Source organism: Antechinus flavipes, chromosome 1 (assembly GCF_016432865.1).
Source record: "Antechinus flavipes isolate AdamAnt ecotype Samford, QLD, Australia chromosome 1, AdamAnt_v2, whole genome shotgun sequence".
NCBI classification, from domain to species: Eukaryota; Metazoa; Chordata; class Mammalia; order Dasyuromorphia; family Dasyuridae; genus Antechinus; species Antechinus flavipes.
The window spans coordinates 655,179,744-655,199,196 of NC_067398.1; the positions used below are offsets into that span (position 1 = coordinate 655,179,744).

At 40.1% G+C, this 19,453-nt stretch overlaps 1 protein-coding gene across 2 annotated transcripts; it reads left to right on the forward strand.

Annotated features, from left to right (window-relative positions):
- The first annotated feature begins 528 nt into the window (after positions 1-528).
- On the forward strand, positions 529-19,343 carry GCDH (glutaryl-CoA dehydrogenase). Of its 2 annotated transcripts, XM_051971633.1 has the most exons (12): positions 529-739; positions 1,172-1,261; positions 1,480-1,598; positions 4,078-4,221; positions 5,050-5,112; positions 11,551-11,721; positions 13,048-13,177; positions 13,368-13,584; positions 13,915-14,018; positions 14,357-14,482; positions 15,880-16,040; positions 18,747-19,343. In XM_051971633.1, exons 1-12 carry the CDS (start codon positions 639-641, stop codon positions 18,818-18,820), a joined length of 1,500 nt encoding a protein of 499 aa, XP_051827593.1. In that variant the 5' UTR covers positions 529-638; the 3' UTR covers positions 18,821-19,343. The 2 variants fall into 2 exon arrangements, with proteins under 2 accessions (XP_051827593.1, XP_051827594.1); XM_051971634.1 differs by lacking the exon at positions 529-739 and having other exon boundaries at positions 1,142-1,239.
- Positions 19,344-19,453: the final 110 nt, after the last annotated feature.

The following is a 19,453-nucleotide window of genomic DNA, read 5'->3' on the forward strand; positions in this document are numbered from 1 at the left end:
CTCCTCCTTTCCCTCCTCCTGCCGCTTCTTTTTCTCCTCCCCCTCCGGCTTCTTTTTCTCCTCCTCCTCCTCCTTTCCCTCCTCCTCCTGCCGCTTCTTTTTCTCCTCCCCCTCCGGCTTCTTTTTCTCCTCCTCCTCCTCCTTTCCCTCCTCCTGCCGCTTCTTTTTCTCCTCCCCCTCCCATTTCTTTTTCTCCTCCCCCTCCGGCTTCTTTTTCTCCTCCTCCTCCTTTCCCTCCTCCTCCTGCCGCTTCTTTTTCTCCTCCCCCTCCCGTTTCTTTTTCTCCTCCCCCTCCGGCTTCTTTTTCTCCTCCTCCTCCTCCTTTCCCTCCTCCTGCCGCTTCTTTTTCTCCTCCCCCTCCGACTTCTTTTTCTCCTCCTCCTCCTCCTTTTCCTCCTCCCCCTCCCGCTTCTTTCCTCCTCCCCCTCCCATTTCTTTTTCTCCTCCCCCTCCCCCTCTTTCCCCTTTCTCTCCCCTCCTCCTCCTTTTCATCTATTCTATACCCTAGTAGAATTTCCTGTACTGATTGAGAGTAGGGACTGCTTTGTTTTTGCCTCGGCATCCCCTGCGTCTCGCAGAGCGCCTTGCTCTTAGTAGCAGATGTTGGCTTAATTGAATGGAACTGCTTTATTTTAACAATGACCGAAGCAATCAGTCACGCCATCTTTCTCAGACTCTGGGAGACTTTCCCAATCCCTGGGGTACCGGGGTCCACACGCCGCCTCGGGCGCCTCAGCTAGTGAGTGAGGAGCCTCCGGGGACCGGGAGGGGAAAGGTCTGGGCGCCCGGGCCGCGAGCTCCAACCTCCAGGCAGGACCTCTCCCCACCCCTCCATCCCGCGACTTCATTAGCTCAGGGCCAGGGTCCCTCCCTCAGCAGGTAGAATCCGGTGGATGTAGGCATTTCACAACACGCCCCCACAGCGGACCAATGAGAGAGAGAGTCAAAGGTTACCTATTTCTGCGGCCAATCAAAACGAAGCCCTGCTCTTTGCTCCGGGCTTCCTCGCCGGGCTAAGCTTGTTAAAGAGGCATGCTCAGTCTGCGGGCATTGTTAGGCTTTGCCAGAGTAAGTTTCGGCATTGCTGGTTTAAGAAGTGATCAGCCCCTCCCCCGCCCCTCTCGGGGTTCGAACCAATGAAGGGGACTGAAATGTGGCCCGCCTCTTTCAGCCTCTCCTCTCCAACTCTCGTGGTCATTGTCCGGTCCTACTCTGACCACCGAGTCCCGGGGTTGTCAGGTGAGCCCCGCTCGGATTCAAGGTCTTTCCGGGGGACCGAGAGCGGGGAGGGGTCCGGGACTTTGGTAGGAAGCCCAGCCCCCCCGAGTTTCTCTGCTGGGCCGAAGTGGCCTTCCTGGCCCGAATTCCCGGGCCCCTTTCTCAGTCTCGGTCTTCCACTCCGGGGAATGGATCGAGTCTTGGGGCTGGAGGCGGGCGGGAGACCTGGAGCCTGAACTCTTTCTCTTTCTCCTGCTTCAGGAAGCCTACCATCCTCCCCATGGCCCTGAAGCGTGTCTCCGCGTGGCGGCTCCTGAGCCGAATCCACAGTCCCGTCCTGGACTTGGTGAGAGGCCGAGGCACCCAGGCCGCGACCCGTGGTGAGTTGGGGCCCGGGAAAGTCGGAGACTTAGAGCTGGACGGACCTTAAGAGATCATCTGGGCCTTCTCTCCCCCTTTATAGATGGGAAACTGAGGCTCATCAAGGGAAAACTCCTTGCTCAGAGTCAGTTATTTAACTGGAACATGGATTCTCTCTCCGAGTCTGGTATCCATTGCACTGACTCCTGGGATCCAGCTCTCCCATTACAAGTGACCCCCTCTCCAACCCCCACATGGGTCCCTTTTTCCTTATTTGAGACCCACAGAGGACTGGACTCCCAAGGAAGTTCCAAGGAGCACTGGTGGGATCGGGACATCTAGACTCGGATTCTGATTGTGCTGCTCAGCAGCTGTGTGATCTTGCACATGACTTTCATTTCTGGCCTGTTTCTTTCTTTATAAAAGTGAAATGCTTATGAGCGAGTGAACTCCTAGAAGGCAGAAACCATCTCACTTTTGTCTTCGAGTTATTTCCCAGAGCCTGGCACAGGTTCTAGCAAGTAGTGGACACTTAGTACATATTAGTCTGGGCAGATAAAAGACTTCCTTTGTTGGGACTGCAGTGATATCCTCCTATGGAACTACAGATTTGCCTTTTGGTGTCTCTTGGAGAATAGTTTGGTCCTTTAAGCTGGCCTGTATAAAGGAGGAGGCTGGAGCAGGGAAATAAGTACTCGGGGATTTTATGGGCCAATTTGCTCCTTCCAAAACAGCCCACTGGAATGAAAGCTAACCAAGTTATCATCCCATGAACTTTGACTTACAAAGAGTACATACAAAGGAAGATGCAATACAAATCCTAGCAAAGACCCCAAATTTGTGCTCATCTAGCTGATTGGGGCAACTTCCCTGATCAGTCTCCTCCCTCTCATTTATTCTTTGGAATGGACTCAAGTCAGAGGTTCCTAAAGTGGTCTGGAAGAGGTAGATTTTCAGGGGACCTCTTTATTTGGATGGGAGAAAAATATTATTTTCACTAGCCTTTAACTAAAGTCCCACAGCTGGGAAATATTAAGTGTCTGAGGTCAAATTTGAACTCAGATCCTCCTGACTTCAGGGCTGGTGCCCTCTAATTGCCCCTCCTCATCTTTTAACACCCAGTTCAAATACCATCCCACTTCAGACATTTACTGTCTATGACTGGGCAAATAACAACCACACTGTGGTGTCCTGTTCCATAGTTCCATGTTCTTCTGGAAAATTAGAAAATTGGGCTCTATGACTGATAAGATCTTTTTAAAATTATTTTTATTTTTATTAAAGCTTTTTATTTACAAGATATATGCATGGATAATTTTTCAGCATTGACCCTTACAAAACCTTCTGTTCCAAATTTTCCCCTCCTTCCCCCCACCCCCTCCCCTAGATGGCAGGTAGGTAGTCCAATACATTAAATATGTTAAAATATATGTTAACTGATAAGGTCTTTTACAACTCTAAATATATGACCCTCCATGAAGCTTTCTTGAATCCCAGATCCCTATCTTCAATAAGCACTTATTATCTACTATATGAAAGGCACTATGCTAGATGCTGGGGATATAAAGATAAAAGTGAAACAATTAAATAGCTTACATTCTAATCCAGAAGACATCCCATTCTCTCAAAAACACACACATACACACACACATATAGATAGATAGGTAGATACATAGATACATATTTACACAAAGAGGATACAAAAATAGTGTAACTTTGAGAGTAGCAGCTTGGGAAGGGGGGAATCAGGAAAGGTCTCATGTGGAAGGTAACAAATACCATTGATTCCAAGAGGCTGGGATGAGACTGGGGACAGGCAGAGGCATGGAGAAGGGAAGGAGGATAAAGTATTAAGTGTGAGGAGCAGAAGTGTACCATTATGGCTGGGTCAAGCATGATAGGGAACAATGTGTTGTGATAAAACAGTAGAAAGGTGGGTAGGGGCCAGGGTATGAAGAACTCTATAATCAATCAGTCAGTCAATATTGTATGCCTATTCTGTGCCAGGCACTGTGCTAAGCACTGGGATATAAAATGTCACAAAAAAACAGTCTCTGCCCTCAGAGCTCACAATGTAAGGAAAGTTTATTTGTGATTCCAGAGATATTAGGTAGCCAGTCCCCTGCCCTATTACTTGCCATTCTCCTCAGCTCCAGTCAGATGTCCAACCCTAACTAGGGTGGAAGAGTAGGAGGGAGAATCTTTGTGAATAACAGTGGCTGTCATTTCTAAACCATTCAAAACTCTTATACAGTGAAAAACAACTCTGGTAGAGAAGTCCTATGGGAAATATCCCCATTTAATGGGTAGGGAAACTGTCTCAGGGAGGGAAACATAGTTTGCTCAGGATAGTCAGTCCTTTTGGAAAGTTTTGCAACCTAGAGACAAAGCGAGGTCTTTCTTTACTCAGACAACAAGGAGAATGTAGCTGGAGGTAAGTTGAGCAATGAGTAGTCTCACTTTCCTTACCCTGGAGTTCTCCTGTTCTTGCCCCTTCAGCTTCTCGCCCCATCTTCAACTGGCAGGACCCCCTTCTTCTGGAAGCACAACTGACATCTGATGAGATCCTGACCCGAGATACTTTTCGAACCTACTGCCAGGAAAAGCTGATGCCTCGAATCCTCTTGGCTAATCGGAATGAAGGTATTGGTCTTGGGTGAGAGTGAGAAAGCAAACTAGGGCGGCTTCCCTTTAACCCCAAGGGATTCCCTCTTTTCTCCAGTAGCTAATGAGAAGGGAGACTGTAGGAAATGAATGGTTGGTTTCTATATGAGGAAGTAAAAAAGGGGGAAAATCTTGGTCCAAGTACTTAAATAATTAATTATTAAATATAAAAGAGAAACAGTATAGGAAATCTCTCTTAAAAATTTACCCAGGACAATATCTAATTAGGCCAAAATTTAATCAGACAGCTGAAGAAATTCTATATTTCTTCATAGGAATAGTATTCCTATTCATTGTATTTGTACCAACTGGAAAGTGGGGGATGGGGGGAACTAGTGATGTAGAAACTGCTGTTTCTGTGACTAAGATTTGCGTCACCAAAGTCACCCACCCTGAGATATCCCACCTACCATTGTGTTAATCGATCAGAGGTGAGTGGCAATCACTCTGGAATACCTCCTCTTCGAAGGGCGTGTAAACTCTACCACCATTAGGAGTCTTTGGTCTAAGAGATGGTGACTGTCCTTTTATTAATAATCTGCTGGCCTTATTAATAAAATTATTAAATTACCTAGAAACTAGGTGATTTTTTTAACCTTTTTAATAGTCATAAGACCAGGCCTGTGGATGTTGGGATCAATCTGAGTAAAGGGCAAAGAACCTGGAAGCTTTGTCTTTCTCCTGTAGGCCTTGGGAGCTCCCTAAAGACAAGATTGTAACCTCTTAGGAGTAGGGAGAGAGGAGGGGCTGGAATTGGGCCTCAGGTTTGTCCGAGCATTTATGAATTGTGTCTTCTTATTTTCATAGTGTTTGACCGGGAAATCATTTCAGAGATGGGGGAACTGGGCGTGCTAGGCCCCACCATTAAAGGTAGGTATAGGTATTCCAGCTTTCTTTCTGTTTCTTTCTTGTCCCTGCCTTTGGGGTTCAGGATCACAGATTCTAGGACAGAGTTTGGATCTCTAATTAGTATCCATACAATTAACAAGCATTTATTAAGTATTTACTATGTTCCAGCATCAGATTGAAATAAATCTACATAGAAACAATCCTTGAGAAAATAGAAAAATTATTGAAAGGAAGAAAATAATAGCATCCATAGGAGGTGCATATAGGCATTCTGCAAGAAACTAAGAAGAAAATCAATGACAGTTTTCTTTTTTGTGTAGATAACAAAGTAGTAGTTGGTATAAGTATTTGAAATAACTCACACAAAATACAACTATTTATGAAAACTTATTTTTCAGAACTGTTATTTAGTTTTTTCTGCATTTGATAATTTTATCAGGATTTAGGTGCATTTGTAACATTGGGAGTACAATTTGTTTGCATTTGTTTAAATATGCGTACTTATTCTTGGTAGGAGCTAAAGAATTTTAGATGACTACATCTTAATACTATACTATACCAAGTTACAGTTTAACCCTCATTTATCCCTTGCAAACTTCACCTTTTGATATTATTTTATAGTATTACTTTCTCAAAGAGTTTAAATCTTTTCAAAAGTCATCATTTGTATAACCTACATGTCTAGAACAACACTTTTACTAACAAAATTAATAACACTGCAATACTGAATTAGAAAATTTATAACAGTATTTCAGGGAATATCCCTTAAAATATCCTCTATATTTTCCCTAAGACCAGAATGTAATTTAGATGCTGGACAATATAAAGAGTTTGGGTAAATACGTGTACAGCATTCCATTTAAACATTGGATTTCTTATTCTATGATTTTGAGTTTAGCTTTCTAATTTATAAAATCATCTGCTTGTAGGAAATATTTTACCTTGGGAATTCCATATTAACAGGATCTGCCCTAGACCACTGTCCACAAATTGTTCACTTTAGTTCCTTCAAACTTAGTGAATGTATCCTTAATCAGCATGTAAGGGTCTTTAATAGGACATCAGTAGTTAACAGTAACTGGAATGTCCCTTATTTTTAGAGCATAGTTGTAGAGTTGTTTCTTCCAATAAATCTACTTTCCAGATTCCAAGCTACCTTAATGCTGCTTGCATCCATTAGTGATACAGTTTAGTATGATTTAATAGGACTTCACAAAACCTTTCAATAATTAGTTTATGTGGTAAAAACCAATTCAAATCTTATGGGGTAAACATCAGAGCTATAGAGACAATATCAAATTCAGTTAGTTGTAACTCATTTGAAAATTTGGAGAGTTTCAGTGTTCACATATCTTTTTTTTTTTTCTTTATCAGGACCTTATAAGTGGTACAAATAAAGCTAAAGAAAGACTCTTAGGAAGGATTTGTAAAGACTAGTCTATATAAAATAACCCTGTCCATCTCTTGATGTTGAGAGAGGGAGAAGAAGGAAAGAGAGAAAGAGAGAGATCATTCAAATAGTTAAAAAATGATTTTAAAATTTTAGAAATTATTTTTATCAAAGCCTTTTATTTTTCAAAACATATACCAGGACAATTCTTCAACAATAGCTTTTGCAAAACCTTGTGTTCCAATTCCCCCCCTTCCCCTTACGTCCTCTCCTAAATAATAAGTAGTCCAATATATGTTAAACATGGTAGAAATATATGTTAAATTCAATATATGCATATATATTTATACAATTATCATGCTTTAGAAACTAATTAAAATAGTTCTATGTGTAACAGATTCAATTCAGCTGAGACCATGTATACAATTGTTGTTTAGTTGTGTCCAGTTCTTTGTGACCACATATAGAGTTTTCTTGGTAATAATTCCAGAGTAGATTGCCCTTTCCTTCTCTAGTTATAAAGACAATTACTAATATATATTCAAAGCCTGTGTATTTAGGCATTTGAATGGATAGCATCTGTAGATGGTTGAGTGAAAGTGAAAGAAACTTAAGAAGTTCCCTGTTACCTCCAGGATAAAGTTGAAAATAGATCATTTAAAACCATGATCTTTACTTGGTCTTTTTCATTGTTTTTCACTGAAAGGTCCAACAGCCAAACATCTAGGGTTGCTGATACAATTACAGCTGTTGTGAGTCTTCTCAGTATATATTTTGACCCAGTGGAAAACATTTGAAAGCCAGTCATATATATCTTAGTTCTCAAATGGAAACAGTTTAATTTTGTTGCTTTTCCTGAAATAAAGTTTATTAAAAACTAAAGCTTTTGAATCTTTATCATATCATGGTTTTATCATATCTCCCTTTGAGGATATATGTTTCCTCTATATCATTCACTTAAAATATAATTTCATACAGACATAAATTTTACACATGAAGATATAACTGTTAAACCAATGAGCAAAGATTTGTCTTAGTTGCTTAGACTAGGAAGTCAACAATTACTGTCAAATTCAGGACAATAAGTCTGTTTGATTTCAAGTAAAAGTTATAGATACCTTTTGGAGCAATCAATCTTTCATCAGAGTTCTACTCTACTTACAGGGTATTATAATAAGGCTCAGAATTAAGTAGGTGGGAAATGGGAAATATTCCTGCTCAAAAAGGAAATATAGTGAGAAACTGCTTCAAGAGGATCCTACCATTACCTTCATAAAGTTTTCTTTTCAACCTTCCTAATGATCTGCATGCACTGATAATATTTTCCAGCTGGCGTATTCTTGAAATGATTCTTGGCATTTTCCTTTGAACTATGGAGTATAGGCTTAACATCAGTCAAACAGTTATATCTGAGGTCAAAATTCAGAGCAAATGAAATTATAGTTCCATCTCACTACTTACAATTTTTTTATAAGATTTTGAGTTCCAAAATTTTCTCCCTGCTTTCTTTTCTCTCTCCCTAAGATGGCAAGTTAACTGATGTAGGTTATCCATGTGCAATCATGTTAAACATATTTCTATATTAGTCATGTTATAGAAAAAAGAAACAGAACATCTACATTTAGACTCCATAGTTCTTTCTCTGAATGTGGATAGCAGTTGTTATAAGTCTTTTGGAATTGTCTTGGATCATTATATTATTGAAAAGATACTGCTTATAATTAAAAGCAAAGTGCAGTTGGTTTTCATATGGCAATAAATTAACAATAAATAAGAAGTTATCTTTAGTGCTTATTAAATAAATGCAAAGATTTTCCAAAAATGTTCATTCAACATCGTTCTTTTCTAGTTTAATAAACATATCCTGCTATAAAAATCAGGCATTAGAAATTGAAAAAATAACCACATTCTGGATTTTCACATTTACAATGAATACATGACAGTTCAGTCAGAACTCAAAAAAACACTGGCTACTATTGACCTAGATATCATAAGGTATACCATATTAACCCCTAGGGGAAAAAATCCTCTAAACTAGAATTTTTTGATACTATTGAATGTAACTTCAATATATATAATTCTAGGTACATATCCATAATTTTTGGAATTAATGGACAAATCATCATATAAATCACTTTTATGCCCTAAGCAAACTTGTAAGTCATCTACCATTTTGACTGTATTTGTGTTGAAGAAAAGGACCTCAGTTTCTAAGTAAACAAATTTGCTCTTTAATTTTTTTGGCAAGCACATGTTTGGCATTTGAACTATATGGCCAGCCCAAAAGAGCTGTGTTCTAGACAGTAGAGTTTGTATGCTTGACAGTTTAGTTCAAGAAAGGATTTCAGTATCTGGTATCTTATCTTAACTGTTTTATGCCCTTTACACAGGGCAAGTGCTCACATAATGGTAAGAAAAAGCAATACAAGGACACTCTCAAAGTCTCTCTAAAGAAGTCTGGAATTGATTGTGTGGCATAGGAGACACTAGCACAGGACTGTCCATCATGGCAGAGAAGGTGTTGTACTCTATAAGGAAAGCAGAATTGAAGTAGCTCAAAAGAAATTCAAGATGCACAAGTTTAGAGAATCCAGATGTTCACATAGACTATTTGTGCCCGACCTATGGTAGAGCATCCTGACCTAATATTGCTCCAGTTAACCACAGTCAGACACACTGTAACATGATCTACCACAGTGTTGTTATTTTGATCCTCTTGGAGGATGAAGGACAACAACCAAACAAACAAATTTACTATTTTAGAATTTATTTATTCTATAGATAATCTCAGATAATGAAAATTTAGTCTTTTATACTATTCCCAAATACTAAGTAATTACCATTATTCATTTTAAAGTAAATTAAATAATTGACAGTTTTATTTAAAACATAGACACAAAACAAATTGCTGGTCAAGTGACATTCTGAATTATCTTACTTTGTCAAAATTGATAGATGAATATTTTTTTTAATTCATGAAAAATCACCAATTATTTGCCTTCTAACCTAAACTAGTCTCTTTCTTTCCAAGATGGAGAGAAGAATTAATAATAGGCGATTAATCTCAAAATCTCAAATACTGATTTTTTTAAAATAGTATTTTATTTTTCCAAATACATGCAAAAATACTTTTCAACATTCACCTTTACAAAACTCTGTGTTCCAAATTTTTCTCCCTCTCCTCTTCCCTTCCCTTTCCCTAAGATAGCAAATAATCTGATACTAGGTTAAACCTGTGCTGTTTTTTATAATAAGATGATTCTTAACCATTAGAGAAGGATTAAAAACTGCAAACACTATTTATTCTCTTTTCTCCACTTTTGGACTTCACTGGAGATAAAATTTCTAAATTGACTTCAGTGCTATTTATTTTACAATCAGTGAAATCACTTTCTTTTCATCTGCTAGAATAATAAATCTGTCACTCCCAAGGAAAGAGAGAAAGTGATCTATTATTTACATGTGCCTTAGTACTAAAGGGTTGCAACCTCAAACCCTACTAGAATCTTTAACCACAATTTGGAAATTTATAGTAAATGTTTCCTTTTGGTTCACAAATTTGCATTGCTATATATTTCTGCATAGGGGGAAAGAATCACCTTTCCTCTTAACTCTTCTTTTTCTTTGCTTTCCCATCCTGACCAGTATTGGGAACACAAAGATGAGATTATATCTTTGAAAAGACTGAAATTTTGCAGAAAACAAGTTCCTACTCTTTTTCTGCTTGTTCTTAAGACTTGTAGGGCTTGTTTATAAATGATTTGACATCTTAAAGAGAGAAATTGGATCTTATTGACTTCAGACCTAGCCATTGCTACATGGAGAACACTAAATAAGTCAAATGTCCTAAGGTTACGGCTTGTAATTTCTCCACTATCACAGCAGCTATTGCCACTAGTAGATGTTAGAGGCATTCTGGCATCTCCTTCCTGAAACTGAAGGCACTTAGTAACCAGATCAGGTGCCTTTTCTCTGAGAGTTCCATGAAGGCAACATGGCAGCATCCAGAGTATATGCATTTAGGCAGTCTGTAAAAGACTCTAAAGAAGAATCAGCAGCAGTGCTCTTTTTTTATGCAGGTATCAAAGTAGTAACTTTTATAGGCATCTAAAAATAATTCTTGTATAATACAATTATTTTTCAAAACATTTTTCAGAACGGTACTGTAGTTGTTCATTGGAAAGGTTCTCAGGACTTAGGTACATCAATAATGTTGGTGTAATGTTGACAGGATAATCTCTTCAGCTTGGTTCAAATATGTGCATCTATTCTTAGTAGTAACAAAAGAATTTTAGGTGACTTCCCCCTAAGATCATTCTGTGTTACCATTTAACCCTCTTTATTTGGGGGATTGCTTTGCCCACAGCTTCTTGTCCCTCATGCTGGGTGGCAATAGCTGATAGTGTAGTTAGCTGGGAACACATGTAGATTTAGTCTCTTTAAGAGTTGGGGAATTAAATCAGTTCCAATAGAACAGTAATGAACTGAACCAGCTACACCCAGTGAAAGAACTCTGGGAGATGACTATGAACCACTACATAGAATTCCTAATCCCTCTATTTTTGTCTGCCTACATTTTTTATTTCCTTCACAGGTTAATTGTACACTATTTCAAAGTCCAATTCTTTTTATACAGTAAAATAACTCTATGGACATGTATACTTATATTGTATTTCATTTATATTTTAACATATTTAACATGTATTGGTCAACCTGCCATCTAGGGGAGGAGGTGAGGGAAGGAGGGGAAAAGTTGGAATAAAAGATTTTACAATTGTCAATGCTGAAAAATTACCCATGCACATATCTTGTAAATAAAAAGCTATAATAAAAAAAGAGTTAGGAGATTAATTAAAAAAAAACAAATACAGATCTCAAAATGTCCTCGAGGACTTAATAACACTGTGCTGGAACTGAAAAAAAAAAAGAATTGGGGGATTGGGAATTGAATCTGAACCACAGAATATTCATCCCTAAGGTCCAGTTTCTTCATAATAGAATGACTTCATCAAGAAGTCCCTGGGGACTTAGGACTCGGTCTATCTAATGGATTGTGTCTGTTCTCCCAGGCTATGGCTGTGCTGGGACCTCATCTGTAGCCTATGGACTTCTGGCCCGGGAACTGGAGCGTGTAGACAGTGGTTACCGGTCAACCATGAGTGTCCAGTCCTCCTTAGTCATGCACCCCATCTATGCCTATGGCACTGAAGAGCAGCGACAGAAGTACTTGCCCCGACTGGGTGAGAGTAATACACTTGGAATGTGGGACTCCTCACCCAGCTTCCTGAGCCCACTGAACCGCTAAGAACCCCTTAGCCTCTTCTCTATTAGCTGCCTCTAACCCCTTGATCTTCTTAGAGCTTTCTAGCCCATTCAGAACTCCTGAGCTGTCCTCTCCCTTGGACCCTGGTGCTCCATCCCCAACTTACCAGCCTTGGGGCACTTAGTTCCCTTATCACAAATCTGCCGGAGAAAAGAAAACTTAGATGATGGAAGGCTAGCTGTCTTCAACTATATTAAGGGCTATTACAGGAAAGAAAAATTAAATTGATTTTGATTTGTCCCAGAAGGTAGAACTGGAGTTGAAGGGTGGAAGACTCTTAGAGGTGATTTTATATTTGATTTCAGGAAAAAATTGCTAATAATCAGTGCTGTACAATGGGCTGCTCCCTCTAGAGGTTCCTAGAATTCTCCAGATAAAGGTTAGATGACTCCTGGTTGGGAATATGGAACAAAAGCATTTCTATTCAGGTTTAGTTGGGTCTGGATGGCCTCTGAGGTTTTCTCTGACTCAGGTCCTAATTCTACCCACTCTTCAAAGAACCCTGAGTCCTTCCCCAATTGACCTTCTTAAGACTCCCTTTTGGAGAAGAAGCAACCTGGTCTAGTGAAAAGAACATTAACTTTGGAGTTAAGAGATCTGGGTTCCATTCCTGGATGTATGACTTTGGACAAGTCACTTAGTCTCTCAGGACTTCTACAGAATGAAGGAATTGAATCAGATACTTTCCAAGGTTCTTATCAATTCCACCAATTCTTTGAGTCTCTGAGACCTGTGACCCACCTCCCTGAGCCTACTCACCTTCCTGTGGTTCCCCTCTCTTCATCTCCTACCTTCCCCCCTGTCTAAGCTTCCAGACAAATCTTCCTGCGCCTGCTCACCCACCAGGGCATCCTGAGCTCCCTCCCTAGTGATATACTCCAATACCTGATCCAGGTTTCCAAGTCTGCCAGCCTTCTTTCCTGGGCCCCCTAAACATTCTCCTTATTAACCTTGCTAATCATGACCCATAAATTTAATATAACTCTTGATATCAACCTTACTGATTCTTGTTCCCCAAGAACAAGGAATTTGTGGGAACAAAATCCACAAATTTTGGATTTGTTGGCCCCACAAACTAGGCTCCCCCAGGGTTTTTGAACGTCATTGGTCCTGCTAGGGCTTTGCAAGATCCAAGAGCCATAGAGATGCCTGTGCAGGGGGAATTACAGGGAGGTGATCTGGGAGGAGGGAAGAAGTTTTCAGGGGAAGTAGGGGGTCCTCTGACTATGGGTTTGGTTGACAGCAAAGGGGGAACTCTTGGGCTGTTTTGGGTTGACGGAACCCAATCATGGAAGTGACCCAGGCAGTATGGAGACTAAGGCCCGCTACAATGCAGCCAGCAAGACCTACACCCTGAGCGGCTCCAAGACCTGGTGAGGGGGTGAGGGTGGGGACTCCTATCGACAACATCTATAGAATGAGAGGGTTGGACTGCTAAGACTGGCTTCAAATCCTTGTCATTCTATGAGGCTTAAGAAACCGGGTGGGCGGTTCTGTGGTGGTGGAGGAGGACTTTGGAGAGAAGCTGCCCTTTCCACAGCTATTCCCTATCCCTCCCTTTAGGATCACAAATTCGCCCATGGCTGACCTCTTTGTGGTCTGGGCTGTGTGTGAGGACACTCAGGTGCGGGGCTTCCTGTTAGAGAAGGGGATGCGTGGATTATCGGCTCCCAAGATCGAAGGCAAGTTTGCGCTTCGGGCCTCGATCACAGGAATGATCCTCATGGATGACGTGGAAGTGCCAGAACAGAACATGCTGCCCCATGTGTCCGGCCTTGCTGTGAGTGACCCAGAGTCAGAAAACAGCAGGTGTAAAGTGGGAAGAGGAGGAGGGAGACCCTGAGGAGGGGAACTAGAATAATTGAGGGAGATTCAAGGAGTTTAACTCAAGTCCAGGAAAAGAAGAGTACTGGATTTAGGGTAAGGGGACCTGAGTTCAAATTCTGACACATCTACTTACTGCTTGATGTTGGTCAAGTCATTTAACTTAAGCCTCTGTTTCCTCCTCTGTAAAATAAGATTAGACTAGATGATTTTTAATAACAGATCCCTAGGTAAGGATGAAGCCCTGACATAGTAAGGCATCCCGGCCCCTTCTCTCTTTTCACAGGGCCCCTTTGGATGTCTGAACAACGCTAGATATGGCATTGCTTGGGGGGCGCTGGGTGCTGCAGAGTTCTGTCTGCATACAGCCCGGCAGTACACCCTAGACAGGTAACTGGAACCTGGACCTTCCTTCTCCCTTCCCCTTTCTTCCTTCCCCCTGGCTGGTACTCAAGCTGATAGGTCCAACAATCAAGGCGGGCTTCCTGGAGGAGGTGGGTTTATCTGGTTTTCCAAGAAGTAGAAGGGTGCTAGCAAAGCATGAATGAGTCTAGCCTGGGTGAGGGGAACAGGCCCAAGACTGGAGGGGGAGCGGGCCAAATACAGCAGACTTAGCCACTATCTTGCCTCCAAGAGGTTTTCCGTGACAACCTCAGCTCCTGTTTTCAGTTGTCCCAAGGCCTTTTCTGACTTGTTTTTCCTTCCCCTTCTTCTCTTTCTATATCCAGGAAGCAGTTTGGGTCCCCACTGGCTAAAAACCAGCTCATCCAGAAGAAGCTGGCTGATATGCTCACAGAGATCACCCTGGGCCTGCATGCTTGCCTACAACTCGGGCGTTTGAAAGATGAGGACAAGTATGGGGTTCAGGCCTAAGCTGGGTGAAGGGATGGCCGGGTAGAGGTGGCTACTCCAGGGCTAATGAGGTCCTCCTGGAGTGCTCTTCAGGGAGCACTGTAGGTGAGGGAGAGGAAGTGATGTCATTGTAGCCATGAAGCAGTCATATATATTCAGCCAGGTATGTAAGCCCTACCTGGGCCTAGCAGCAACCCATACATCCCTCCAACTACTTGTGCTGCTCCTAGAATGTCCCCTTTTCTCTTTCTTCAGTTCAATCCAAGAAACAAGTTTTAATCTTGTGCAAGACACTGGGGGTGGAAAGGCAAAAATGAAATAGTTGCTACCCTCAGATGCTCCTCCTTGTTGGAAATACTTGTTCACTGGCAAATACAAAGTATCTGCAAGATAATACAGAGTAATTTCAAGAGGAGAAGAGCATTTACATCTCAGGAGGATCAGGCAAGTTCATATATAAGAAAAGAGACTTAAGTGAGCCAAAACTTAGAGGCTCCAGAAGGATTCTCACTAAAGCAATCTGTGAGGTATGTTTTTAACTAGATTTCTAAGTGAGCTTCATAAAAATTCATTTAAAGGGGCAGCTAGGTGGCGCAGTGGATAGAGCACCATCCCTAAAGTCAGAAGGACCTGAGTTCAAATTTGGCCTCAGACAGTTAACACTTCCTGGCTGTGTGAGCCTGGGCAAGTTACCTCAGCAAAAAAAAAAAAAAAAAAAAAAAAAAAAAAAAAAAAAGAAAAGAAAAATTCATTGAGGAAGTAGGGATATCTTGTGAGTGAGAGTGATTTGGCCCAAGGATGACAAACTCCTATGGTGACTTTTCCATAAGAACTATGTAGTCCAAAGAAAAAAAAAATTTTAATCTTGCTCCAAATTATTCTTTATATAAATACAAATTTTCTGAAATTAAGTTTGCTTCAACATGAAGAACACCTGTGCAAAAACAAATCAGTTCCTAGGATCATTGGCTTTAGAACTGTAAGACTCGTTAGAAGTCATTGGGTCTAATCCCCTCATTTCTAGATGAGCTATTCAATTCACCAGGTATTGCCAGAGAACTGGTTGTCCAAGGCCCGTGCTTAGCACTCATTCTGGCTTCAGGCAGCTGAGTGGAGAACAATCCACCCAAAGTATTGTAATGTGAAACATGATGTGATTCTGACCATAAGAGAGAGGCACCACTATGGGGATTCAGCAAAGAGAAAACAACTTCTGACTGAGGAAGGAAAAGAGAGGGAACCCCTGATATCTAAGGATGGATGAGATTTTGACAGGAGTAGATGAGAAACAGGAGAAAAATCTGGATACATTTCAGATCATTTTGGGAAACCATGGAAAGGGTCAGAGTTTCTCTTTCACCAGTCTAATCAATACTCTGTGTGTGTGTATGTTTTCTAGACTGACTCCAGAAATGGTTTCACTGCTGAAGAGGAACAATTGTGGCAAAGCCCTTGATATTGCCAGGCAGGCCCGTGACATGCTTGGTGGGAATGGGATTTCTGATGAGTATCATGTGATCCGGCATGTCATGAACCTGGAGGCTGTAAACACTTATGAAGGTAAGGAGCCCATGTGGAGCCAGAAAGGAGGCTCGTGGCCTCTGACTCTGAGGATGTCAGGGAAATTGCAAGAGAGACACCCAGTCTCCAGCCTTAGCGCTGCTTCTGAGCTTGCAAGTCCCTGTCATTTTTGAATCTGTAAAATCAATGTCATCATCCTTACACTATTCATTTTACAGGATTATTGAGAGGATCAAATGAAACATTATCCACAAAGCACTTTGTAATCTTAAATGCTATATAAATGTCAGCTATTATTATTGTCTTCATTTGTAGATCTATCTATAGCTATCTGGCTCTTTTCTGAACTGTATCACTAAATGCCATCTGGATGTACCAAAGGCATCTCAAATTCAGCATGTCCAAAATAGAATTCATTATTTTTCCTTGAAAATCCCTTCCTCCTCCAAACTTCTCTAATTCTATTTAGTGTACACTATCTTAGTCACCCAAGTTTGCAACCATGGTGTTGCTTTTTTTTTAAAGTATATAATAATTTAATCTCATTAGCTTTCAAAAAATTATCCTATTTATTTGCATTTCTTTTTAACTTCTCTTCTGTGTATTTTTAAAAATAGCCCTTTCTTTTCTTTTATGCCTTTTCCTTCTCTCCTTGATATCTTTGGTGAATAGGTTTCATATTGTTATCATTGGCTGTTGCTTGTATATGACATTTCATTGCAGCTCCTGAGACTTCATAGGGGGTCTGTAATCTCTACCACTCACTTCCCATCACCCCTGTCTCTCAGAATTCCTAGAATCATTCCTTCAAAGAACACCTCAGATGCTAACCTCTTCCATAAGTCTCTATGATACTTTGCCCTCAAGTTTATTAATGCTCTCTCCCTTCCTAGATTCCTTTGAAATACTTTATATATATTTTGGGATTATACTATGTGCACAAGCATGATAGAATGCAACCTTTTTGAGGTCTGGGAATATTTCTTTTTGGCTTTCATATCCTGAATGCTTAGCATATTCTCTTGCATTTAGTTAACATTTAATAAATGGTTATTAAACTGAACAATAAGATGTTTGGGATATGAATAAAACAGTTTAAAACTGAACTTTTTGTAACTGTCACCTCTGGTCCATTTTCCATGGACTGGTATCCCATAGAGCTCTTTTTTTAAAAAATAGAATTTTAGAGAGAGAAGGACCTTCAAGATCATCAAATTTAAACTTCTTATTTTATAGAAAGAGAAACTGAAATCCAAAAGGGGAAATGAATTGCCTAAAGTTACAGTGATTCATTGACATACCTGGTGCTAGATCTAAATCACTAGAATCCCAAGCTAAAGCTTGGAGAACTTAACTGGGGAGAGAAGTCCAGGTATAATATATAGTGTTTCCTATTCCTTATTGCTTTTAGGAATAAGCCCCAGCACTTTTTAAAAATAGTATTTTATTTTTCCAATTACATGTAAAGATAATTTTCAACATTCATTTTTATAAGATTTTGAGTTCCAAATTTTTTCTCCCTCCCTCTCATCTCCCCTCCTCAAGACAGCAAGAAATAGATTATATGTGTGCAATCATGTAAACATATTTCCACATTAGTCATGTGGAAACAGAACAAAAGAGAAAAGCCACCAAAAAAAAAAAAGAAGTGAAAATATTATGTTTTAATCTGTAGGCAAACTCCATAGTTCTTTCTCTGGTTATGGCTAGCAATATAAGGCTTTTGGAACTGTCTTGGATCATTGTATTGCTGAGAAGAGCTAAGTCTCTTATAATTGGTAAACACACAATATTGCTATTATTGTGTACAATGTTCTCCTGATTCTGCTCATTTCATTCAGCATCAATTCATGTAAGTTTTTCCATGTTTTTCTGAAATCATCTTACTCATCATTTCTTATATCACAATAATATCCCATTACATTCACATGCCACAACTGGTTCAACAATTCTTCACTTGATGGGCATCCTCTCTGTTTCTAATTCTTTGCTACCACAAAAGAGCTGATATAAATATTTTTGGATATGTAGGTCCTTTTTCTTTTTTTTTATAATCTCTTTGGAATATAGACTTAGTAGTGGTATTGCTGAATCAAAGGATATGCATAGTTTTATAACCCATTGAGTATAGTTCCAAATTACCATCCAGCATAATTGGATCAATTCACAACTCCAGCAGTGCATTAGTTACAGGTTCCCCACAGCCTCTTCTTACATTTATCACTTCCTCTTCTATTGTATTAGCCTATCTGACAGGTGTGAAGTGGTACCTTAGAGTTGTTATTGTTTTAATGTACATTTCTCTAATCAATAGTGAATCAGCTTTTTTTTTTTTTTTTAATGACAATAGCTTTAATTTCTTCAAAAAGGTATAGCTATAGTCTGAGTTTGTATGCTGCATCCAGTTTGGACTTAACAGTTCTCTAGTTCATGTGGGAAATGCCAAAACCACTGAATAGTTTGCAAAGCTCTGCAAAAATCAGGGGCTATATTTAGATGTTATGAGCCTCTCTGCTTTCCACTGGCACCCATGCCCAAGTGATCAAAGGCAGGCTGACTTCAATCTGATTGTGGCAGGAGGTATTGATGTTAGCTCCTACCATGTGACTGGGAGCCTCTGCAGTAAAGCATCAGAGATGCTGGTGAATATCAGAATAACAAAACTGGCAAAACTAACTGTCCACTCTGAGGCCAGCTAAAAACAATCTCTTTCTCTCAATTCCCTTTTTTTTTTTTTTTTTTTAGGTACTCATGACATCCATGCCCTGATTCTTGGGAGAGCTATCACGGGAATTCAGGCATTTACTGCTGGGAAGTGAACTTGTTCTTCTTAAGGGCTGACAAACATCCTTCAGAAAGTCTTCATTTCATTATGTCAGTATTGATTTCCCAGGTTGTGTTAAATCTGCTTTTCTGGGGAAGTGACTGTTACTTTCCTTTCTGAAAGGTAGAGACTGAGATTGAAGAAACTTATTTCTATACCTGAATGTGCCTTGTTCTAAAATCAATTCTTCTGTTGAAATGCTGAAAGAATGTGATTATACTATTCCAGTCCCTTTCAATGCATCAACTTTTATTAATTTTATATAACTTGGGAAATAAAGTGGTTTGTTTTTAATCGGGGGCAAGAGGAAGATGAATGAACTTCAGAGCAGCTTCTATGAAGCTGCTTGATTTGTAACTGAGTAACTAAGATCTCTTACCCAAACCCCCAAGGGCTTACTAATGCCTCCTGACCCTGCTGATCACCCATTGATTTCCAGACATATCATTCTGTGTTCTGGACTTGGGAACAGACTGGGAACGAGTATGTTAATAAAGTTCACGTGCTGCTGACCAAAACTGTCTATGCTTTTTTGTTCTGAGTAAAAGGAAAGTAATGTTGCTAGAGAAATAGGAATATTATAGTTCATTTTGTAAGACAGCCCATAATATTAACTAGTACCTATGCT